At 38.7% G+C, this 25,805-nt stretch overlaps 1 protein-coding gene and 1 pseudogene across 2 annotated transcripts; both read right to left on the minus strand.

The window, feature by feature from the left end:
- Positions 1-1,152: 1,152 nt before the first annotated feature.
- Positions 1,153-25,805, minus strand: LOC144632553 (uncharacterized; annotated as a pseudogene). Its single transcript, XR_013566918.1, has 6 exons — positions 25,575-25,805; positions 25,111-25,214; positions 4,353-8,327; positions 3,478-3,571; positions 2,304-2,353; positions 1,153-2,207 (listed from the first exon to the last, which is right to left on the minus strand). The product of XR_013566918.1 is annotated as an uncharacterized LOC144632553 (transcript).
- On the minus strand, positions 15,161-20,767 carry LOC144632031 (uncharacterized). Its single transcript, XM_078490615.1, has one exon. The coding sequence runs from the start codon at positions 20,624-20,626 to the stop codon at positions 15,311-15,313; it is 5,316 nt and encodes a 1,771-aa protein (XP_078346741.1). The 5' UTR covers positions 20,627-20,767; the 3' UTR covers positions 15,161-15,310.

Consider the following 25,805-nt stretch of genomic DNA (forward strand, 5'->3'; position numbering starts at 1 on the left):
ATATCAAGTTACCGACTATATGCGACCAAATCACGGTCACTTAGTGGAAAAGTAGTGGAATAATAAATCCGTTATTCGATGGTTAACATATAATACAAGCGGACTGATTTTGCTCATTGCTCCTTCTTTTCCTCACCCCTACAGGGAAAACTTTCCAGACAAAAACACTTAGCGCACTCACAAATTATCCGTGCATATTATATGTTAAAACATCGAATAAGGTGTATGTACCTTCAAATGGTTCACAGAGCGATATATTCCGGGATTTTTGGGTGAATTGGATCCGCTTATTCAACAACGTATCTTTTGTAGTTGGTGTTAGGTTTTTGTTGTTATGGAATGGGGATGGTGTGCCTGCAATCAATAGTTGGTTCTAAGGATGGATGCCATCGCGAAATCAACGTCGTACGTGCAGAACTAGTACCAGTCCTAAACTGCGCTTTGAACAAACTCTCACGCACATAGACGCTTCGCGTAAATGGCGCCCAAACTTGCATAACAATACTTCGTACATCCTTAACCTCATGTGGATGTTTATAGACAAAGGTTTTTTTACGTGAATGTGAGGCTTAAGATGTGTATGTATTGTTATTCAAATGAAGACGCCATTTATGCAAAGGGTCTATACCATAGGGGTCTTTATCATATCACAACTTTCCTTATCCCATACGACGCTTTTTGCATCAGTTGTTCATGTCAAAAATAGACTATGATTGCCGAATATGGGACCTTGACTAAAACAAACATGGCAAAACAGCTTTATGCTTGTTAGCGGAAGTCTGGATATCAAGGTTTGTCAGTTTATAAAAGCCGTCCTTGGTAAAGTGTCGTATTTTAACTCCCCCCTCCCCACCCTTCTTAAAAAAAAACTAAACTCGCAGTGTCGATGTGCGACACATCAACGCGCCAACAGTCTACTATAGACTATCGATGTTAAACTACTACCATTTATAGGCAGTGAGTCCTGTCTCTCCTATAAAGTAAATACCTTTTTAACAAAGTTTAGCTTTTCACTTACAATAGTTGTCTGCTTACTAGTGGGTACAACTGTACGCTTGGTGTGACTATCACTCAAAGATTGTTGTGAGCGTGTCCACTTGCGGAGATACCACTGCCCAATGCCATTGCACAAGGAACGCAAGCAAACAAATCAGTATGATCAAATGTTTATTTTAAAAAACCTCCTTTTTCACAATAAACTCAACTTGCCTGTTTACACAACCTTTTCTTCTCGGTAACATAACAAAAGAAAGCGAATCACCATATTGGGATACTTAATCATCCCAGCCGCGAAAAAAAAACTAAGCTCGAATTGATTTGGAAAGAGGATCAATCTTTGTGATCAAAAAGCAACGTAACTTACGATTTTACATTAGTGTTTGTTACGCACCCAACTTGCATCCTATCCACCGCTGTCCCGAAATTTCGTCAAACATTACTTCTCAAAATCACATTTATTTTATGCAATCAAGTTTCCAGTCAGTTGTTGAGTTTGTCAAGCGCGCGAAAAAAATTATCGTGCGCATGCGTATTCATTATTCCTCAAGTAACAAGCTCTTATTTTGAGACTCCGTTCCTAATGACTTGCGGTTGATAAATGAAAATAACGACCGCTGGTCAAGAGGAATGGAGACTTGTCAGTATATAAATGAGGGAAACAGTGCCTTTTTCCAATGATATCACAGTATCCGAGGAGGTCCAATTTTTATTATCCAATTAGAACGCAGCTCAACCACCCGTTGGCATGGTGACATCACGACACGTAGATATGAGATGTTGCTTAGCGACCTCTTTTACTACAACTTTTCTCCTAAAAAATTATTTTTCACCGTACTGAAAAAGGCCCTGCTCCCTCAAGTGAGTACAATGAGGCGTTTACGAATAAGAAAATACAACATTGACCAAATAAAGAAATAAGCCCATTGAACGAAAACTCCACAGAAACATGCCAAATTTTGTGGTACAGAAACAAAACTAGAAAAACATTACAGGCCTAACAACAACTTTGAAGTCTCACTGCACAAAACATAACCGAGAGTTACAGATTACAGTTCAGAAAGCAGCCACTTTCCTTACAACAAGAGGCGGTAAATTTACGCTTGCGGGCAGACAGACTTTTAGAAGGAATTAATTTTAAAGAAAATATGAGAGATCGCATTTTGCATCACAACAGAACAGTACTGCAAGGTCCGGACTGGTCGTCGTTACTGAAAAATAAACAAAAGAAATGGAAAATATCTGTTCAGTTAATCAAATCGCTGTTTCATTATAACGTTTAATTAAACTTGGCAACATTTTCATACCTTATGTGTTGAGCAGAATATCGTAAAATTGTCCTCGATGAAGGAACAACCTGGAAAGTAACATAAGACGCTAAGAATGAACAACAGTTCTAACTGAAACAGTGGCTAATACGAGTTTCAGAAAAACAAACAAATGACAGAACCCGTAGCGATTTCCATTATTTGCCCTAAAACACTATGGCACTAAATAGGGGGCCCGGGCATGAGCCCACTGGCCCGCAGGGAAAAAAGTACAAAACGAGGCCAGAGGGCAATAACACACAAAAAAGATAAAAGGCCGCCAATGAAAGTGGTTATTCCAGGCGGGACATAAGTATAAGTTCGTATACCATTCCAAAGTTTATCCAGATTTTAGGCACCTTTTGATTTTGACAAAGAATGGAAATAATCCTTCGTGAAGTCAACAGGGTTACCTTAAGTTAATTAAAGTACCTTGCAAAAAAGACTTGAGACAATCGCAAGGTTTTGCGCGAACTCAAAATTCTCTCAAAAATTTTAGTCTGCGATAAATATACCCCTTTTCTCTTAGCCGCTATACGAACTAAATGGGTTGAAAATAGCAGTAATTTCCAAAGAAAGTTAAGCCCCCCCCCTCCCCACCCCCAAATCTAAGACGCAAAAATCCCTCACGAAAATAAGCCCTCCCGAATATAAGCCCATGTCCTTCTATTTAGTTATAGCCTTTAAAGAGATAACTTTTCCGAAAGAGATAGAGAAAAAGATAACTTACCCCTATTGTAGGGCTTGTTTTATATTTTACGTCGTTATAGAGTATGCTCAGAGACCTGCAATCTTTGTTTAACGCCTGTATGACTTGTTTTGGGCTTTATATCGTTATGTTACGAGAGTTTTACTATGTGATATTGTTGTGTACACTGAAAACATTTCAGACATAATACCCTGTCCAACTAGAAACTCAAGGATTTTTAAAACGCAAATTACATTCCGAAAATATACACCCCCCTCCCCCGAAATATATAAGCCCTCTCCCCGTTAAGAAATGAACATAAGCCCAGGGCTTATTTTCGGAAGTTTCCAATACTGTGTTTTTTCATTAATCTTCATGACAAAAAGAATAAATAAGGAAACATCACCAAGAATACTGATTTTGAGCTTAGGCAATATACGTCATGGTTCTTTTATGGTCAACCAATGAAATTTACAAGCTAGGCACCTGAATCTCTCGCGCACGCGTAGTGGAACATTTTATTGCATCCTCGTTTGAAGCAGGCCAAGGTAGCGCCAAGTTCTGAACACTTGGTACATTTCTGTTGAAAAGAAAACAAGAACTTAACAAGCATGATTATCAGACGAAACAAGGACCACACTTGTTCCCAGACCCTCCTTTGTTGGCATCATTACGCCGACAGGGTACAGGATCGAGAGAAAACTGAACGAAACCTTCCCAAAATTTAGTAAACACTTCATCATTTCTGGCCGAGAACTTCAGGACATTTTCAACTCAGTTGGCACTAGGAGTGCGATCGTCACGCCACATCGTTGCGCGGCAACCCATAAAACGACCGCTTTCTCAACTAATGGGGTCATCTCGGCTACACTAAAGCAAACGTTTCGGAAAAAAGTTCATTGATAAAATGTGAAACGTTCTGTTTCCTGCATGAATCCATTCCAGAATTTAAATTGGAAAATTTTTAACCGAAAATTATGAATCCAGAACAGTTGGCAGGTTAACAGAAATAATTGTGAATTCGAATACTTCTTGGGTTACGTACATTATACAACTCGCAAACTAAATGTTCAGTGACCCTGTAGGCCCCGGGCTGTAGGCATCTGTCAACGGATTCGAACCTAACGCCTCTGTAATGCAAACGCCTTACGAATCCGAATACCTTAAATATGACAAATCTAGTGATATTTAGGTATCTTGAAACTTTTACTTTCCCCGAGTTTAAATTAAAAGTAGAATTACTTTTCATCACATCTCGAAAGAAACATGTTCGCCGAAAGAAGAATTTGGCATACAGGCGTCAACGCCACTACAAAGGCATACTAAAGAAGATCTAGAAGAAGGCAGAAAGTAAAACTTACATGTTGTGCGGCACTTTCCACAGCTTGCTCCAATCCATGAATGGTTCTACCGAGCATAAAGACCCCAGGGGACCACACACCACAATCTCGATGTATCCACAAGTCTACATCGCAGCTTTCGCTATCCGCTTGCACATCTGAACTCGAGCTTGACTTACGGCTCGGCGAGGATAATTTTTGCGACTGTTTGCCCTCCTTAGAGGAACTGTCCGTTTTCTCTTTCGAGAATTTTGTTTTGTAAGGTCCGTAGAGATCTCCTAACAAGTTATAACCGTTTCGCTTACCGCAAAGGGAGCAAACCCACGAGTCGCCATCGATGCCACCACGAGGTCTGGTTGAGATGTGTTTTACGGGTGAACTCGATGTGGAAACTTTGCGTTTTTTCGGAGGTTTACTCGCACTAACCGTTGGAACTTCCAGTGGCCGCTTAGACGTAGCTGAAGATTCGGCAGACGAGGACATTTCTTGCACAGCAACAGCAGTTTTTGAGAATTTACGTTTATTACTATCAAGTTCCTGTGCGTTCACTTCTTCTACCTCGTCTTGCTTTCGCTTATTTTTATGGACGAAAGACTTTCGCTTTTGTTTATCTTTGCTTCCAAGAGGCCGGCCCCGGGCCAACTTTGGCGGTGACTCTTGATTTGTCTGCGTTGACGTTGCTTGGCTTGGAGAGGACTTTTCTTCACTTTTATCGGGATTTTTCGAGTCTGGACTGTGTTTACCGCGAGGAGATTCAGTTTTGTTAGTTTGTTTTTCTTTCACAGCTGTGTCGCTGCCTTTTTCAGGCTGTGTCGGTGACATTTTAGGGCCTCTTGAGGTTGGTGATTTGTCACTCTTAACAGCAGTTTTGGTGTTAGGCGAACGTTCTGACTTCTGAACAATGTCTTCGCTCTTCTTTTTAGAGGATGAGCTTTCATCAGCAGCCTTTGCTTTGCCTGAAACTTTTGACGCCTTGACTTGTCGACTGCTCTGGGAATTTCCAGCCTGAGCTCGCCCATCTTTCTTCTCTTTAGATGCCTCTTTTCCATCGACACCCTTAGTTGCTGTAGATGGCTGTTTGTTTCCTCCTTGTTGCCCTGAAGCCGTCTTACCCGGGTTCACAATAATCAACTGGGGACTCTGCTTGGATGCGTCATCTTTGGTACTAACCGTCTGCACTGGCACCAAGATGTTGCCTTGGATGAGGTACATTTGCCCATTTGTGGTCTTGGCCACCATGACCTGTTGATTGTTCTGTGAAGACTTGCCCTTGGCAATGATTGTGGCCTTGATGGGAGCCGCCTGTTGGTGGGTAGCACGAGTTGTAGATGTATTCTGCTGTACTGTCTGAATTCCCAGCGTTCTGTTCTCGACAACACGAGTGCTGTCACTTTCTGCTCTCGCTTTATCTAGTAGGCGGTCATCATCATCTGAGGACAAGTGTTCGTCACATCTCAAGGAAGGCACTACTGGGTTGTCTTTTTTCTCCTGGGATTTTGCAGCTTGTTCACCATCGGTGCTTTGGGGAAATTGTTCCTCCTTAGCTGCATTTGACACCTTACTGCTTCCTTCGCCACTATCAATTTTGCTGCCTGCTTCATGTTCATCGGATGATGGATTCCCTTTGCTAACTGATTCTTTAACCTCTTCAGGTTTGTGAGCTCCCTTGGTCAAAGCTTGTATTTTATTTGCCTTATCGCCACTGTCCCTTTCCTTGTTTTCATCAGCAGTATTTGTGTTATCGATACTCACAACAGCCGCAATAGACGTACCAGGATTGGTTTCATCTCCGGTTTTTATCTCCAATTTTCCATTCTCTTTGCCGGAATAAATGGACTTGTCAATGGCTCCATCAATCGGTTGACTAGTTTTTATTGTTTCTGAGACGATTTCCTCAGATTTGATATCTGCATTGGCAGAGTGTCACTAGTTTTGCCAGTTTCACAACCAGCTTGACTTGTTTCATCCTCAGCTTTATCAGTTTCACCAGATGGTTTGACTAGTGTCTGCACCAAGTTTGAGGCTCTTATCATCATCTTTGACAGTCGTCACAGGATTGGCGGGTTCACTTTCTGTATGAGCACTCTTCTGCTCCATTTTACCGGTCAATTCGTCTCCTTTACAATAAACATTTTTACTGCTAGAGAGGTCTTTGCCTTCAGTGGGAGTTTCGTTAACTATTTCTTTGGCTTTTGTTGGACAAAACCTCTTCTTTTTCAATGGATTCGGCATTCTCACGCAGAGAGGCTTTAGTTTTGTCGGACTCGCTGACTGGAACCCTGGCATTACTTCCCGATTCAGCAATGTCCGCTTTGATAGCATCACCCTCTTTGTGCTCCTCTTTAATATTAAAAGTAGACTGAGAAGATATTGAGGTTGTTTCTTCTCCAACTCCTTTATCTGGTGTTGCTCTGTTATCTTCACTTTGGCTTCCTTCCTCCCCAACATTGACACAAGACTCGCCCCCTTTACTGCCCGACGAACCCATCTCTTTCTGATTACCTTCCCCCATCTTGGGAGAATGACTTGAAACTTCAGTCTTTGAGTTTCCATTTGATCCGTTGGACTCCTTAGATTTTCTTTCAGCATTTTCATCAGAGCTCTTCTTATTACCAGTTGGAGGTGACACAGATTGACGTTCAGCATCGGAGGCGCTCCTTTGCTGGCGAGGTGCACCTTTCTGACTTTCAGCCACTCTCTTTGAAGTAGTTGCTTTCTGTTTGAAGGAACACTGCACAGAATTTGACACAGCTCCTGCTGTTTCTGAGATTCCTTGACTGGGATCACTGGTTGGTGGAGAGGAAGCCTTTACTTTCTTTGCTACTGGTTTTTTGATGGACCCTCTCTCTTCAAAACCAAGCTGGCCTGCCCTGAGACATCCGGACTTTTGGGGTTTGGAGATGGGGTCTTGGATGGAGGAGATCTTTTTAGAGGAGAAGAAGGCATCTGCACTGTGCTTTGCTGTCCAGGATATGACGCTCGGCGCTGAGTAACCCCTCCAGCCTTGGTGCCAACCATTGGCTGCTGTGACTGGTAGTGGGTCTGTGGCGGTGTCGTGCTGGGTTGAACAAACATGCAAGAACTGTGCTGTTGTGGCTGTTGTTGCTGGAAATGTCCCTGACTTGGCCCAAATGGTGACCTGGGCTGTGGAAAGGGTTCATGCTGCCGGCCATACATCCCTGTATCTTGCTGGGGCACTGGGGATGTGGAAGAAGACCTTCTACTGGGAGAACGTGGTGGTTGGTATGGGTTGGTGGAGGACTGGTACGGCAAGTTAGGCATTTGCATCCCTGCACTTGATCTCGGTGTATAGGAAGATCCACCAGAGCTAAACCCCTGCATCTGTGTTTGCACTGGTGAGGATGGTGGCCTCTTGGGGTATGAACCGGACTGGTATGACGGCACCTGCTGGGAGTAAGGCATCCCAGATGGCTGTAGAAATCCCCCACCCTGTGACATCTGCTTCTGCACTGGAGACACCGGTGGATTCATTCCATAACCATCAGAGTAGAACTGCTGCCTATTACTCATGGCTGCCAGGCTCAAGGAAGCGGGTCCAGGCATTCCCATGGGTTGATTATGACCTGCCTGAGGACCAAACTCCCCCATAACCTGGCCACCACTGGCTCCTGGAGGGTAACCAGGTTCTGATGGAAAACCAGCCTGGTACGGATTCATGGTTTGGGAGTGAGTTTGGGGGGACACAGAGCTAGGACCCTGGTAACCTCCATTGTATCCTTGGTAGCTTCCGTTACCATATATTTGAGTCTGAGGCTGAGGCTGAGGCTGATACTGCTGCTGTTGGAGCACTGCATCCATATCTGGCTGCATCATTCCATTGTTTGGACTTCTAGGAATCATCTGGCCTGGATTCATGGATGGAAAACCAGAACCAAGCTGCTGTTGTTGTTGTCGCTGGGGACTCATTGTGGGCATCTGTTGCTGCATGCCTGCATAGTGGGCAGAACCAAATCCCATGCCTGTCTGGGGGTATCCCTATAAACAAACATGAACAGTCAAATGATGTGTTAAAGTGCATTGCCAACATGATAACAACAGTCAAATAAGTTTTTGAAACCTTAAAGCCCTAAAGTCAGCATGTTAATTCTCCTCACCAATTTTCTTACATTTTCTTTTATTCCCAGTAAGAGAATTTTGCCTTTTAGTGAAAGCATTTTCTCAAGATAATCATTACTTGTCTACTTGAATTTGTTAGAAAAAGTCTAATGAAACTCAAATGACCCCCCACCAAGGATGCACCGAAAACGTTTCTGTCTCCCTCAACCATAAATAATGAACACTCCCTTAGCATTCTTGACTGTTTTGGCGACAACAAATCTTGAAGTGGCAGCAACAAATCTCAGATTTAAAATGTTGTTTCTTTTGTTCACCCATTCAGTAGAACTGAATGTAGCAAGTTTTTTTTTTTAAATGGACGCAGAGATTTTTTGACTAGTTGGCCATAACTAAATGGCTCAGTTTGAAAATATTTCAAAGTTAATGATCGAAACAGTCTCCATTTGGCTTAAAAAAAACATGTCCAAGGATTTGTCCTTGAATATTAACTGTTTTACAAAGATCCTAGCTTTCATCAAGCTTTGCTTTTGGAACACTGCTTGCTTCTTGGAACAGGTAACATTTCCAGGCAAATGCCCATATACTGAAACTTTTGAAATTTTGGCTTGCTCACTGGCCATGAGGAATTGTTTAAGTGATGCTGTGTGATGGCACAGATTAAGCCCCTTGAGCATAAATGAAAAATTTGTACTTGGGCTTTAAATGAAAGTGCAGCAATCCATGTCTTGTTCTCTTTGATCAAACAGTCTTTCACTGTCCTAATGATGAGAATATTCAGGATTGTGATGACTCTTGAAACTGTTTGGGAAATTGATTTCAAAATTTTGTTTGAATTGAGCATTTCAATATTCTGTACCCATTCATTTCCAGTTCAACTTGAACTTTAATATGGTATTGAACTTCATCGCGACTTTGTCAGCTATATATATTTAGTTTTATAACCCACCAATTAATTTTTGCATGCGCACATTGAACACAACTAATAAGAAGACACTAAATTAAAGGTGCAGAAATACAAAAAAAAAAAACTTTCTCAGACACAAACAAAAGTTTATCTGAGTAGCAGCTACAAAAATTTGCATTTTCCTTGTATTCCTGGCTTTGATGGCTTTAGAAGGCCAAGGGAAAATTTAAAATGACCTGCCCTGGGATAATATCTTGTTGTCTAAATGCAGGATTCAAAATAAAATCACAGCATTTGGCCTGAATTTGTGTATGCTTTTTTTGCCAGGTCTCATTTTCCCCGGCTCTCAGTAATGAAAACATTTGTTCCCCATAATTTCACCACCCACTGCTTGCAAATCCTGCATGTTACTTAGGATTGTATTAGAAGAATCAATTGTGAGATGTTTGTCTTTTTGCAGCTTTCGAATGTAGGCATTCTCTTGTAAAAATTATTTAAAATTATAAGCTTTTGACAGCCAGTCTGCTGTCTTCAATGAATGAAAACTATGTACTACTATTTTTATCACATAGTTTTTATCCGTCAAAGACAGCAGACTAGCTGCCTAAAGCTTATAATTTTAAATCATTTATACCAGAGAACGCCTTATAACTATTTTATGATGAATAATGGTATCGGATCTTTGATATTTTTAGTCATTCATGGTGAACAAGAGTTCTCCTGATTTCAACGTTTGTACACTTCAAATTTCCAAACCTTTTGTCCGCTCTTTCTACTCATTTTAAAAATTTTCCAAAAAGCTCTTAAAGCGTTTCTTGGCTGGTTAATTGTCTGATATGAAACGTTATTTATAACATTGCAGCGAACTTGATTTAAGTTGGCCAATCAAAGCATGACATTGCCAGCTGGCACACTTGCCAGCGACGTTTCACCAAAGAAACATTGCTATTTTGAACCCTAAAATGCGCCACCTTGGCTGGGGAAGAAGGAAGAGAATGGGCACTGTCGCAATTTAAAACTATCTCATCACTGCACACAATTTTGTCCATTTTCTCATAGAGGTGGTGGCACCCTAATCATTCACCTTGTATAGAATGATTCAATAAGTGCATGAAGACCATTCTTAATATGAGAAAAAGAACTAGTAATCACTGGAAATAATCACTGAAAAGATTATTGTTACCTTGGCAACACTCATACAAGGAACATCTTCACCCATTTTCAATTAGAGATGTGTTGTTATCATGAAACACATTTCCAAAATGTTCCTTATGGTTGATGGGATACTTTTAGTATTGTTTTTGTCAAATGTTTTCTGCTCCCATGAAATGTAAATTAAACAGTTCATGAAAAATAAGTGTTCTAAAGCTGACATTTTCAGAAATGGTGGGGTACCTTTAGCCAATGATATTACTTTGCAAGCCAATGACTAATCTTTTTATTCTATATTTTAAATCATCTCATGGCAATTAATAATCAACCAAAGGAATTTTCAGGAAATTTCCATGCAATTTACCAAAAATAAAACAAAAATATCTGCAAATAAATTGGAGTAAAGGCCAGTGTAGACTTCAAAATTTGATTAACAGTACTGTTGTCAGGACCAAATTAAAATGGCAAGCGGGTGCAAAAGCAATACTGGGCACAACTCCAGGGTATTCAGTTGCAAAATATTTGAGAATGAGTTATTCTTGAAATCTAGTAAACCATTTTACATGTACTGGTAAATCTTAAGGGGGGTGACCCTTAACAACAAAATGGTTGTTATGGATGACTTCTTACCATCATATCTTTGGCTCCATTAGTATCCTGGGTTTAGTTTTTGGCCATGTTTGTTCTGTTGGAGATTGTCTTCATTTTCGGTAGTCATGACAATATTATTTGGTAAGTCACGTGACCAGAACACAAAAACCCTAAAAACTCACACAGTTTACACTTTTCTCGGTTTGAATCAACACCACTGGTAGAAAGCATTTAGAAGCAAAATCTGTAGCATGGATAAATTGCCAGGGTAAAGTGCACAAAATGAAACACAAGGGATTGTGGTACAAAACCAAAACTGATCAAAACGAGATTTAAAGTCCCAGGTGACCACTAAAGATGGGTCACCCCAGGCAGCTCGGTTAATGAAATAACTATTAATACAAAGAAATAAAAATACACTATGTGATGGCACACACAACATCTAATCACCAAAAAGCTAAAGAGAATTCCTGATCAAATTATGAACCAGGCTTGCCCAAGGCCCCAATTTTACAAGTGACTGTCTCTGTCTCTACAAAGAGCAGGCAATAGTGACTTCTTTACCTTAAGGTTACCAAATACCTTCAGGGGTGTCTCACCTCAAAACTCTGTAGTGCATCCGGGTAAAATTGTAGATACATTAAACCCTGTATTAAATTAAACCTCATAGAACTGGCTATTCTAAATATTTCATCCATTTTGTGATAAAATAAATTGTTGATTTCTTCACGACAAACAAATGCAAAAGTCGGAATCAGCTATTGAAAGCTTTAAGTCCCAACAAATTTTAAATTTCGCTAATTTGATTTGTTCGAGGGTTTCCGCTCCCAAAGCGCTAAAAAAAAATGTGTTGGCGCTTTGTCGTATTTGATTACACTAAAAAGTTACAGAGCATTTTCGAAGAAGGGCTAAAACTACATGGATTGATTGTACAGAAATGCCTCTCAAGGCAAGAAAATTAAGAACGATAAAAATTGTGGACAAGTTTTTGTTGCTGACATATTAAACTAACTCCTCTGAAAATTTGAGGTCAATTGAACAAAATCGCGTCCAAAGGAGTTTTAGCTCTTTTAAGTGTCCCTATCAAGAGAAAAATATTATGGAAGAAAATAGTGTTCAAAAAAAATCTGTCGCTTCACAAACAACACCGCCCACAAACTGCCCTCAGATGACTGGGCCAATCAGTGCTTGACTTGTTTTTGTCTGGTTACCTCCTGGGGGAAATTTTCACACAATTCCATCTTCACACAAAGCCTTGAATAGAGCTAGAAGTGCAAGTACAAAATTTGTTTGCGGAATTCGATTTTAGCAGGCTACCGAATTCGACGCGATGAGCTAAAAGATCAAATGTTTATTCCCGACCGACAAAAGTTTAGATTGTTGTATAATAATTACACGCGAGTCTGCGGATGTCAAAAAGATGTCACGTAGGCTCTGCGGTTGGCACATTCTAATTGGCTTATAACACTTAGCGGACTAAAAAGTTATGTTGCAAAAATATGTTTTTGTAGATAACTCAGGAGCGTTTCTAGTTTTTTAAAATACCTTTTTTTGAAAAATGGATATAAACTTTAAATCTTTCATTTGGCTTGAAAAAATATTTTGGAAAAAATCACCCCTTGAAGGTATACGGTAACCTTAATATAATTATCTGAGGTGCATAAAGTATACAGGAAACATGAGATATCACAAATAAAAAGTACTAATCTAGGAGCAACATGTACATTTTTCAAGTACATGTTATTTTATTTTTTTCCACAGAACATGAAGTTTCCATGTTGATCTTTCATTCAGTGGAAATTGAGTAAAAAACGACGGAGAAATTCGTTAGGGGAGATTTTACTGGTTGGGTTGTTATGCTGTTTTCCCGAAATATATTTGGGCCAATAGCAGTGCGTTTAAAGAAATACAAATCAAAGGGAATTTGTCCTATCTTTGTCAACTTTGGAGAGCGCATAGATTAGCACATTATCCACCAAAAACCCATGTCAGCAAATTCCACATTTCTCAAATTATTGTCTCATTAATGGCAATTCGCGTGCGATCACTCCAGTTTTTCTTACCCTCAATTTACAAAAATATGCATATATTTTCACTGGAATTAATTAACAGAAAATGGAGACACAGTTTTTTGCGCTTTTCAAAGTGACTCTGAGTACAATTCACTGCATAGTCCTGACAAGAGAGAGGCGAAGGTGGAGGAGGAGCCGGAAAACCAGACCAAGAGACAAGCCAGAAGGCTTTTAAAACCTTTAATTTGATGTAGGGTTTAAAGTATCTGTTATGAAATCGGGATTGTTTCCCGTTCAAGTGTGGATTTCTAAAACAGTCGATAACATGTTATTTAATGGAGAAAGAATGCACCTAAATGTACATGTACTAGCAGATGGCCAATTTTGTTACTCAGATTCAACTATCTCTTAGAGAAAGTGTAAATTTATGTAAAAAAATCTCGATGATTTGGTAAGTGCAGAATGCAATATGGAAAAACAATTGACAGAATAATAATTTCCCTTGAGAATAAGTCAAATGAGTTTACTCTTCAGTTTGGAACGCTGTTTTTATGTTTATTTGCTTCAATTTATTTCCGGTAAGACATTGAAAGGCGAAACGTAATACATTTCGACCTTGTCATGAACACGCCATCGCCTTGCCTCTCAATTTCCCATCCAAACCTAATGCACTTAGGTTGACGGTGGCTGTTGAAAGTACACACTGTCCACCAATGGTTCGTCTAAAGAACAGTTGCTGATTATTTTTGGCGGGGGGGGGGGGGGGGGGGGGGCGGTGGGAGCGGGTGTGTTAACGCAGTACAAGACTTTGACAGTTGGCTCAGGCTTTGCCCCTCGTGATCTGTAGGCTGTTAGGAACCTTAATTAACAGTCATAATCTTAACAGCGTGTGTACTTTTTGAACAGAAAATATATATATTTATCTCTTACTCGTCATGGCATGTTTAAGATACCTTGTTGATTACAACTGAAAGACATACAACTGAGACACACTACTGCAGTATTTCTTGGACTGAGTAGCCCAGCCCTACGTTAAATCTGCAATGGCAGTAACTTGGTAACTTTGGTCTGTTCTTTTGATGTCCACATTGTTTACTGTATATGTACATTGTATAATTATGTACATCTACAAGTTATAAACGTTGGTGACTATGGCAACATTTTTTGAGTAACATCTTTGGTGTTTTTATAAATCCTTGAAGGGTCATTTTACATAATCAGAGATGCACATGTATTTCCACAGTACCATCTGTAGTGTCTCTTGAATTGTTATAAAGCAGACCATGGGCTGCACATACACGAATCTTTTTCATCTTTTCAGTGACATATTTAGACCAGCTGACAGCCACATGCATTAACTGTTCCTGGAACTCAGTTTAGTGGAATTGTAGACCATGCAGAATAACTTCCATTGGCAAAACTTTTTCAGACACTTTCAGCGGGATATTTAGAGCATCATCTAGTATTGTTGGAAATGGGATGATCTTGTGCATTCCATAAAATATCAGAAGTTCGATGTATGAAACATCTACATATGAAACATACATGTAGTACATGTAAGAAGAACGTCCATTACTGTTCTTCAGTATCTTTAAACAAGTAGAAAGTATAAAGGATCGCATCTGCAGTACTTTAAGGTGTCTTGAAAGTACACTACATCCTTTGAAATTAAATGTTTGTGGAAAGCATCATCATTCTGTCTACTTTCTTCCAAACAGCAGTCTGCAATGCAATGCATAACAAAAAACAAAAATTTAACCATATTATATCAAGTTAATGTCCATAATGTTCGCTTCATAAAATGTATGCTATTTACAAGGCTAAAATGTAATGTTTTAGCCTTGTTTATAGCATACATATCAAGTTACATTGCAAAAACAAACTTCACTTTCTAACACCTAACATCATGGACAGTAAATACAACTTACATTTAACTGTGACAGCTTCCGGGGAGGGACAACAGGTAGTGACTTGTGTCACTACCTGACCACTGTAACACTAGTACGAGTGAGGTAAAACATTTTACTCAACAACTACAATAACAACAATACCTTTACATTTCCCCTTTGGCCTTGTGGTTCTCAATATTACAAAGAGTGTGGTAAAAAGACAAAAAATCTTAAGGCAGAAAATTATAAACAAAAGGTAACAACAAATTGAGCTATAACTAAAAACCTCATCATCCCTGTATCCTGTGAAAATAACAAACTGCAATGGAAAATCATTTGTTTTAAAGCTAAATTTTATAGGTTAAGACAAACAAAAATGGGTTTATGGTCACTAAAGTATGACTCTAATGTACCAGAGCTTTGAACTTTATGGGGAATATTTGTATATATGTGGTCTAACTGAGTTTTATAATCTGTCGTGTACTGTTTTACTAGCTGAGTGTAACCTTTCTGCTCGATCATATATCTCACAAACGCTTTTTGTTCAGAAGAGGGTTCCATAAGATTCACATTAAAGTCACCCAAAATTATGACTGGAGTCTGTGGCTCAGTAAGAATAGTCTGATGTAAGTGTTCTAACGCTTCGATTAATTTAGAAAGTACAACTTTAGATTTTGAGCGATAGATACCAACAATATGTACTTGACAAACAGGGAACTTTATAATGGCAACAGTCATTTCTGTATTGTTGTAGTTCCATCTAAAGGGATTGCAGGCACACTCTATATCATTTCTGACATACATAGCTGTTCCGTATGTTGTTCCAGTATTACTTTTTGGATCGTGGTCATTTCTGTAGAGGCGAAAATTATCCATGTTATATGCTTCATCATTGTCTCTTGAGCATAAAGCTGATTCGACAAAAATATTCAAATGAGCTGCTCGAACACTATAATCACAGGCTACATCTTCAATATGGAGATGCAAAGATCTTACATTCTGGAACAAAATCTTCAAGTTACTTTTACTATTTGATATTTCATAAAGAAAAGGGATGCATGGTTTTAAAGATGCTTCCGACCTTAGTCTAGTCATTTCATCTGTAACTTTTTTGCTCACTGCAATTTTTTTCTCATTCAAATTTAAAACATGTAAACCCGAAATATTCCTAAGTCTGCTAAGACCAACGTAATGCATGTGTTCTCTTGTTGAAGCTGGCAAATCAACAACCGCTTCGTTGAGTGTATCACCTTGACAACGATGTATTGTTTTTGCTGCTGCTGGTCGTAAAGGAAATTGTCTACGAAGAACTTGAACTTGATTTCGTTTGTAAATTCTAAATTGTCTTGTGATTTCTAAGATTGGTGTCCAAGTGCTCTGTATTTGTACATTATATAAATGTGCATATTCTCTTCGGAAATGACGGCCAATGTGAGGATCATGAAACAAAACCCATATAACACTTGGTCTGGTCGAATCAAGTACTCTATAATCAATTTTTTCAATGGTACATTCAGCTCCATTGGTCATGCCATCAAGAACCGAAATATTTGTTGTTAGGTCATACTTCCCTGCAACATGAACAGAACAGACAGCATACAATCCCATGGTTTTGGTTGGATCATTTGGGATTTTTTGTTTCATTTTTTCCTTAAGTTCATCAGACAAATCTCCAATTATAACGTCAATTGCAGAGATGTGAGCTTTTGGGTTTTTCGAATTATTGAATATTTCAATGTTATGACTGTCCACTGCTTTGTTAGTACTAAATAAGTGAGTGACGTTCACAGGATAATCCCTACTTTCAGTTGGCTTTACTTTTAAAATCCTTCCTTTTAGGACCTCTACGTCTTGCTCTGTGTGTTTCCCTTCTCTCAATCGATTTAAAAGCTCTGCAAATTCTTTGTCATCTTTTTGTCTCATGATTTCCGATAGTTCATACATCTTAAAATGTTCTTGCCAAATATTTGTGGCTAATGCACTATAGGAATCTGTTGAATTCTCAAAAATCCATTTATCAAATACTGGCTTCAATTGAAACAGGTCACCAACAGTTATCAAATTAACTCCTCCAAATAGTTTTTCTGTTCCCATGATCTGTTGCAAGCGTAAATTCAAAAATGTAAACATGCCACTGCCAACCATACTTATCTCATCAATGAAAATAACTTCAAGTCTTCTTAACTGTGCTCTAATAGTGTTAAGTCTGTCTCTATCAAGTGTACAATACTGAAAACCTCGGTTGGCAGGTATCTTAAAGGCAGAGTGAAGAGTGTTGCCGCTAATATTAAATGCCGCTTTCCCAGTCGGAGCTACTTTAAGTACTCTGACTTCATCGGGATTTTCACCTGGTACACTATTCAAGTATCTGATCAAGGCTTCATACAGAGCATTAGTAACCGTAGTCTTTCCAACGCCAGCTCCACCACTTAAAAACAGTCTAAGTGCCTCATCACTAGTTTTGATGGAATGCAAGACATGATAGAAAAATTCCATTTGTTTAATGTTAAGTGAACGAACAAGTTTTCTGAAATCATCATCAGTCATGCGTTTAAGCACAAGGTCTTCATCGTCATTAGTTCTTGGAAAAATACCAATATCATCCATTAAATCATATTGATTGTGTTGTTTATTTGTTCCTGGATCAAAGCATCCAAATAATGCACTTGGTTTTGCCCCTATTTCTCGATCCTGTTTCTCAATATGTTGTGTATTTGGTGCAACATCTGGAAATTCTTCAAGTTCATCATCGTCATTATTCTCTAAAGCATTGTCAAGCACTTCGGTGTGACATTCATATCGTTGTCTGTTCTGGGCTATGGTGTTCTTAAATTGCTCATATCGTTCTTGGTAAGTTTTACAGTTTTCGATAAGATCTTTGCCTTCATTTCTCCAACAAGTGTATAACATCAATTGTTCTCTGCTGTAATTCTCAGGGTCCTTGTTTTTGTTAAATCGTACTGAACGAATAATTTTTGGCTTGCGTCTTTTGACAAGTTTAAATCCACCTTTTAATTCGATTTCAATACACATTTCTTTTTCATCGTCACTGACATCGTCATCAACATTATCATCAAAATCATTTTCAGGTAGACAGTCATCAGAAGTAGAAGTTTCAACTTGACTCCTATGTTCTATTTGGCTTTTATTTTGCTTTTTACAATTGTACCACGCCGCAAAATCAGCTAGACATAATTCTTCCATTTGTTTTGGTCGTCTTTGATATCTTTTGATCAAATTATCAGATTCAATATCTTCGGAATTATCTGGTAGTTCTTGAAGCTTATCCATTGTTTTCAGTAGGAACGTTCTTTCCTCTGGGTTGGATGTGTTAATAAACTGAAATTCACGAGATGACCTTCTTAAAGGCATTTGTAAAACCAAATACACTGCTTCTTGCGCACTTATCTCAACAGCATTGAGAAATTTGTTTCCAATATGTCTGACTTTGTTCATGATATCTTTATTACCAGAGCTTGCTTCTTCAGATGCTCTTCTCAGTAACTTGCTCATTCCTCTTTGTCCTTTAGTAATATATGACAAAATATATACAGCACAAGCGTAAGGATCTAAGATGTACTGAATGTCCATATTAGCTTGCCAAGCTTTCAACAAGTTAGAATTGTAGTTATTAATTCTTATTTCAGATGGAGATCTTTTCAGCAAAAGTGTGTCACGCTTTAGTGAATATCTTAGAGCCATGATATATTCTTCTTCTGTAAAACCAAGTTTCTGAAGAAATTCTTCAAAATTCATTTCCTCATCGTATTTTAAGTTATCTAATAATTCGCTTATTTTTTCATAATTTTTCTTTTCTGAGCACTTCTCCTTCTCGTCATAAAGGGGTTCTAAAATCATCGTTCTTGGCATTGGTGGTAATGGAAAATTAAATCTGCAAATCTTATGACCCTGTTTTTTGCAAGTTCTTGAGTGCCGATGCCTCTGCAAATTAACCAGATCACCCAGTTCATTTGAATCAACCTTACATGCAACATAACTATCAACAAATTTAACAATATCGTTATTTGCATTTTCTCCATATTGAGGAGCATTTTTCACCCAGAACAAAGAATGTATGTGTGGAGAACCACGTTGCTGGAATTCAACTCTATAGAAAAAATCAACTACTTCACCAATAGGCTTCAGTTGACTTTTTATAATGTCACGTAGAAATAATTGGACCATGTGTTCAAAGTTCCTCGCACATGTGACAGGATCACTTTTAATCAGGTCTGATTTCTTTTGCCAAGTCATATCTTGGATTTCATTGTCAGTATAATCTCTTTTATCGACAAGCCGTCCTAATATTTTTAGCAAATGAGTCCACCTTGTCTCTGCTGCTGAAAATGAACAGAACCACGTAGGTTTGCCAAGCTGACGGATCATTGCAAACAAGTCTCTTTTGCATCTCTCGAAGAAAGGAGGTGACGCCCGAAGATTTCTAAAGACTCTGAAGCCTTCATCAAGATGTATCAATTTTTCCAAAGATCCTGCTGATTTCAAATCACCTGCTGTATATTTTTTACCCTTTTTTTTGCACTTCCGAAGAGAGAGTGATGCACTCCCTTGAATTTGCTTGACTTGCAACTTCTTTAACTTATAGAAAATGTTTGGTACACTTTGTGCAACCCTTCTGTCTTGACTTCGTAGCTCCCATTTGCAGATTGTACTATAATGCACAGGAACTAATCTGTCATTATTATCTGCTCTACGTTTTCCACAATATATCGTTGGAAATGACAGAAATTCAGAATCTCTATCAATAAACAGTCCTAATGGTCTGTTTCCTTCAGCAGGTGCAAAGCTCATTATGTTATCCCCATTTTCATTCATGTCTGGTTCTTGAAGCAAAGTATCCATAACTCCTGATGGACGTTCTCTTTCTTCAGACCAGTCATCGTCACTATCACTGTCGTCATTGCAATCATTTTTGTTCACAAATGTATTTTCTTCATCCTGGTTCTTATCTGTATCATAAATCTCTTCAACCGTATTTGAGGTTTTGCTGTTTGGCTTTTCAAGAAATTCTGACCACTCCTCGTTATTTTCATTCAATGTTTTCAGCCAACCATCGGAAACTTGTATACCTTCATTCTGAAATAATTGACTTGTCTGAACTAAATATTTCGCAGCTTCTAAAACTTTGCTAGGTCTGATGTTCTGAAATTGATAGTGATGTTTGTACCTGAGACGTCTCTTTAGTTTAATTGGAATAGTCTGTGATTCGTTTACTGGTCTTGGTAAAACATTAACTGTAGAGTTGACATTGGCTGGTACATTAACAACATTACCATGAATGCTCAACTGACCACCACTAGGTAATTCCCTTATCTGCATAAATGGTATCCGTGGTGATACAAGTCTTTCTTCAAGAACAGTCAGATTTAATACTTTCGGTTTATCGGGAAAGGTCATTTTGTTAGCTTTGGCACAACTTGGTAATTTGCCTTCTTTCAGGTTAGAATGACACGTAGAACAAATCCATTCAATATTATTCAAACTTTTAACTCCAGTTAGGGATATTTTAAGAATGTTTTGTGGACACACTTTATAAACATTTGGATTACATTTTGTCACAGATGATCTGTACCATAACTGATCACAGCAAGTGCAGATATATTCTGGGCCACATTTTATATTCTTATGAAAAGTTTCAATTTGTTCAGTCATTGTTTGGTCGAGCGAACGTTGACATTTTAGCTTCTTATTTTCCTGCACAAATTCATCAGTTGTTTTTCGTTTACAAGTTTCTTGTTGAAATTGGTCTTGGTTGCCTGAATCCTTTGTTCGTTTTCTATTTTGACCAGGGTCTTTGCACTTGTTTTCAATGTTTATTTCAACGTTTTGACTCTCTCTCGCATTTTGGAGGAGAGCTTTGTATTTTGTGTAGTTTAGTTGCGCTTTTTCTGGGTTTGTTTGCTTATACTTATTAAAACCTCGTCTTTTGCATTCTTTCACTTTCTCTGGATTATTTTCCCGTCGTTTTCTCTTTTTATTAATGTCCATTTCTTTGACTTTCTCTGGGTTTGCTTCTTTATATTTTAGGAAACCCCTTTTTTTGCACTCTTTAACTTTCTCTAAATTATTTTGTCGTCGTTTTGTTATTGTTTTTTTGTCCCTCTCTTTGACTTTCTCTGGATTTGCTTCTTTATATTTAAGAAAACGCCGTCTTTGGCATTCTCTAACTTTCTCTAGATTACTTTCTCGTCCTCTTGTTTTTGTTTTCTTGTCTCTTTGTTTGAATTTCTCTGGACTTACTTGTTCATAACTTGTCAAAGCTTCCCTTTGGTTTTTTCGTGAGTTTTCAAGGTTTTCCTTTCTTTTTTGTTGTTTCTGCTTATTCTCTCTTTCTCTGAATTGCCTATCAGCCCGTTTCTTTTGCATATATTGCCTAATATACGTTCTACGTTTTTCCGCTTTATCATTAATAGGAGGGGTATCAGAATACTTTTGAAGTATTGGACTGTCTATTTTTGTAACACAAACTTGAGTTTTATCATTAAATAAGATTCTCTCTTCAGTTTCTACAGCTGGTAATTTGCTTGGAGTAGCCACTTGACTCTGCTGTCCGTGAAAGTTGCATTCTTCATTCTCCATGGGAGCAGTTGAAACATAATGAACTTCATCCAAGTGTCCTATATAAATTGTTGTCCCGGGTCTTTCATGTGTATCGGCAGGATGTATAACATTACTCTCCGCAAAGTTTTCAGCACTTTCCGCGATATAAATTGTACAGTTTAATGCATTAGCTACAGCCTGTATAATGAGATTGTCACACCAAGTTCCCTGTCTTGACATGTTATTTAGATACTCTAACCAAGAAAATTCAACATTGCTTTCAATAAAATGTTCAGGGTGGTTTCTAAGATGATCAATACCTACTGCTCGCACCTGTGAATGATAAGCTGCAGTACCATATAACTGATGTGAAACAGCTCTGAAAAAACAATCTCCAGCACCACCAACATCCAGGGGTCTTAATCCTAGCTGAGATAATCTGAATGCTAACACCTTCATGGAAGTACTATGAGCAGTTTTAACTGTTTTTGACGTGTCCACAGAAAAGAAAGGTCCAGGATTCGTTTCAACATCGTTAGCTAATCTAATTACCATTGGAAGGTAAAAGCGATACAACCACATTTGAGTGAACCAAAACCTGACATAATAATTCATTTGCCATAAACGTGCTTGTCTCTGTAATGCAGGCAAGTATATCGCCTCCAGATAAAACATAAACAACAAAGTCGACCAAAACTGCCCTTTTACACAGCGGGATATTTCTCTGGCTTTCAGAAAAGTATAGTGCAAACCCACGGCCACTCTATACTGCATGAGTGAAATCATGGTAAGATATTGACGTTACCTTTTAACTGTTTTCAATAAACAAGAACTAGATATATTAAAGCTTGAGTTAACTAAAATATGTCTTACCTCAAATTTGTTTTGAATTCTCACGCAAGTCAAGTCTTCCTCCAAACTGGCTAGTCTTCACAACAGTCAAACTTCAAATACTATTCAAGTCCAACAATTACCACTCAAATACTACTCAAGTACTTCGGTTAGCAAGCCTTTGCCCGGCCGAAACAAATGCTCACGTACACGAAGCTTCAATTTAGTGTGGGCGCCTGCTAACGCGTAGTGCGTATTGTAAGTAAGTGAGCTCAGATGCAGATAAGCAGTGTACAGCATAAACGTGAACACTGCAACACTCGTTAATGTTTCTTGTACACGAACTAATCAGCAGATCAGTCAAGCTATCTCCTTCCACTTTCCAAAATGGCGGATCGTAAAAAATGTAGCAAACAACTAAATCACGTGACAACCGACATCCGGGAAAAAGATTGCCCTAATTGAAACGTCACACACACGGGCGATTTATAGCACAAGAGGACTCGTACTAGAGCACAATTTTTTCGTCATTTGTCATTTGAACCGTTGTTTTTTATGTCAACTTTCGCTAACTTGTATTTCAAAAAGACTATTGAAGCAGCAAACGCGACATTTGTACTTTTCGTGCAAAGGTATGTAACATGACACTTTTGTTTTTCTCTTAGACCGTTGTGACGCCTTAAAGTCTAATTAAATTAACGCCACGGATTCTACAACAATCCTACCGCATCAGTTGTCCCCTTCAGCATTTAGAAAAAAGACCTAAAAATTACCAATTTTCAGAACAGTGTACAAGCAGAGCACAAATTACGAATTACAAAGCATACAAAATGTTCGAAATTGCGGCTTTTCCCCCGATACTGTCGCTGAAAAATTGCGGCTTTTCCACGGTCTGCTGAACACGTCACACGCTCACTCAAGCATGAAGCCGAGAAGCACGTAGTGTGAAGATTTCTTTCAGGAAATGTCGGAACCGTCACGAAAGCGTGTGCGAATACTAAAGAGTTTTTTCGCTTCCACACGAAGCCCCTCTCTGGCAGAGGTTTTAAAAAATAATACCGAAGTTAGTTCAACCGATGGAGAACAAATCAAAGGAAAGGAAGTGACGGATGTAACGTGATACTTCTGTTTTTCTCTTAGATCGCTAAATTAACGTCACGGATTCTACAAGCGCACCACATTAGGCTTTAATACAAAATTTCTAAACACGTCCCTGTTATTTTAATTTTCGTTTGTTTGAATTTCAGATTGATATTGAAACAGCAAACGAGATACTTTTGTTTTTGTCGAAAACATGTAACCTTTGTTTTTGTCGAAAACATATGTAACATGATGATTTTGTTTTTCTCGAAAACATATGTAACGAGATGACGTGGTAATGTGATTTATTTTCTGCAAGCAGGGCAACATCGATTATTACACAGATATTGCTGATTAATTCAAGGAATGTTTTTTTCTGAATTATGCTAGATCACCTTTTCTAAGATAACAGCGTTGCCATCTCAAGAATTATTTCACATGAACTACTGTAACGCCAATTAATTTGTGGTTTTAACTTGGAGCCACGGAGTCTACAGGAATCCGTCCGCAGGAAGAAACACGCGATGTTCGTGACGCATATTAATCTGCGCATGCGTTTAGCACAAAGTGTTTTTTCAGAAAGAATAGTACCACAAGGAGAGCATAGTGCTTTCTGAAACAAATATATACCTTTGAATTCTTTATATTAATTGTAAGTGTCGTAAGTATATACCTCCCGTTTTACCAAGGGCACACGGTCAGGTGCTCTCCATCCCCTCCCCCTTCACAGAAATAATTAATTAATTGATATCAATTAATTAATTGGCGATTAAAAGTTTACACCGCGTTAGCGGTCTAGGGGTTTAGCAACCGCCAACCCACCAAACCATCACAATAGTGCATTCTGCACTAAAAAGGTAATAAAATTAAAATAAATAAATTTTATTATTTTTTTGGGTTACATTCCGTCTGTTCCTTACATGAACACCAGGGCTACAATTACTCTTGGGAACTGCACGTTTTTTTGTAAGCTTGAAATGTTTTCATGCAAATGAACCACAAATGAACCAAACAAGTCACTTGCCTAACCCTCAATTGCCTAAAAGCGATCAACATGTGATGTAACATTAACACATACATGTTCATGTAAATTATCACGCAGGCAGGCAATGAATAAAATGGAAACCACTAGCTAATTAAGGGATGTGTTCTTGATGTAACAACAAAACTCACTACTAAAATCGAAAGCAACGTTTGAAAAACACCAAGGAGATTGCAATCTGAAATGATTGTAATACGATGAAGTAGAATAACGAAAGAAAGCAAGGATAACAAAACGAAAGTATGACATCTGAGGTTCATTAGCACAGAACAGACAGTTTTTCTGTTACTAACACTCTCAAAATTTACTCACAACCTGTTGAATTTCCCTCAACAGTAGGCAAATACATTATTGATTTCGACATCGTATCACGAAACTGCACGAAAAAACCACAATTATGTGAAAATTCAGACGCGATATTATTCAAGACGGCAACCCACCGCCTCAAGGAATAACACGAGACACAGCTCGCATTATTCAAGGAAGTAACATGTCTCTAACTTCCGCACGAAAACAAAGATCTGTGGATACATCTGGTTTTATGCCATCAATGATTGTATTGTTCAGTTCGACGCACATGCGCGCGTTGCAAGCGAGCGAGAAAGACTGGTCATGCAAAAATCAACAATTATTCACTTCATACCCCTGATTGTACCATCGCGGTCTCATCCATGGGCCCTTGAATATTTTCATCTGAAGGGTCAGCATGCATTAGCATTTTCATCAAGTCCCCGTCGCCTTCCATATCTGAAAGAATCCGCAGCCAAAAATACAAATTTAATACGCCGCTTGAAAAAACTCGCGTAGCGCACATACACACGCGCGTTGGTCCACGACATGCATGCCGGTTCCCTCTGGTTTCCACCAAGAGGTAATCTTTGCACGCCCAGGATCACAGAAAACTTCAAGCACCAACATTAATTACCAATTTTGACGCAGCAAAGCCTGTGGTCATGAAAGGTCAAATTAATAATTCCGCCGTCTGCGTTTACAATATTATCATGAGCTAAATGTCGGTTGCTCCTATATTTTCCACACTCCGACATGGACAAAAGTGTAACAATTTCTGGCGAATGGCACCGCGCAATGGAACTGCGTTCAACTTACCGGATTGGTGAAGCAAGGCTATTGATTTCTGTGATTACTGGTGGATTGTAGCACAAGATTTTTTGACTTTTACACCAGGAGAATCGCCCACATGACTCGCTGCCAACACAATTTTTTACTCGCAGTTCACATTTCACCAATCCGCGACTGGTCAGCGGCGAAAACCGGAAACTCGACTTAGTCTCTTTGGCGGGCTTGGCGAACAGGAAGTAAAAAGTCGGACGACAGCTT

Source organism: Oculina patagonica, chromosome 12 (genome assembly GCF_052425735.1).
Source record: "Oculina patagonica isolate OP01 chromosome 12, crgOcupat, whole genome shotgun sequence".
Taxonomy (NCBI): Eukaryota; Metazoa; Cnidaria; class Anthozoa; order Scleractinia; family Oculinidae; genus Oculina; species Oculina patagonica.

Excerpts from the sequence above, each read along its gene's own strand:
- LOC144632031 (XM_078490615.1), bottom strand. The coding sequence starts at position 20,626 with ATGACTGAACAAATTGAAACTTTTCATAAGAATATAAAATGTGGCCCA.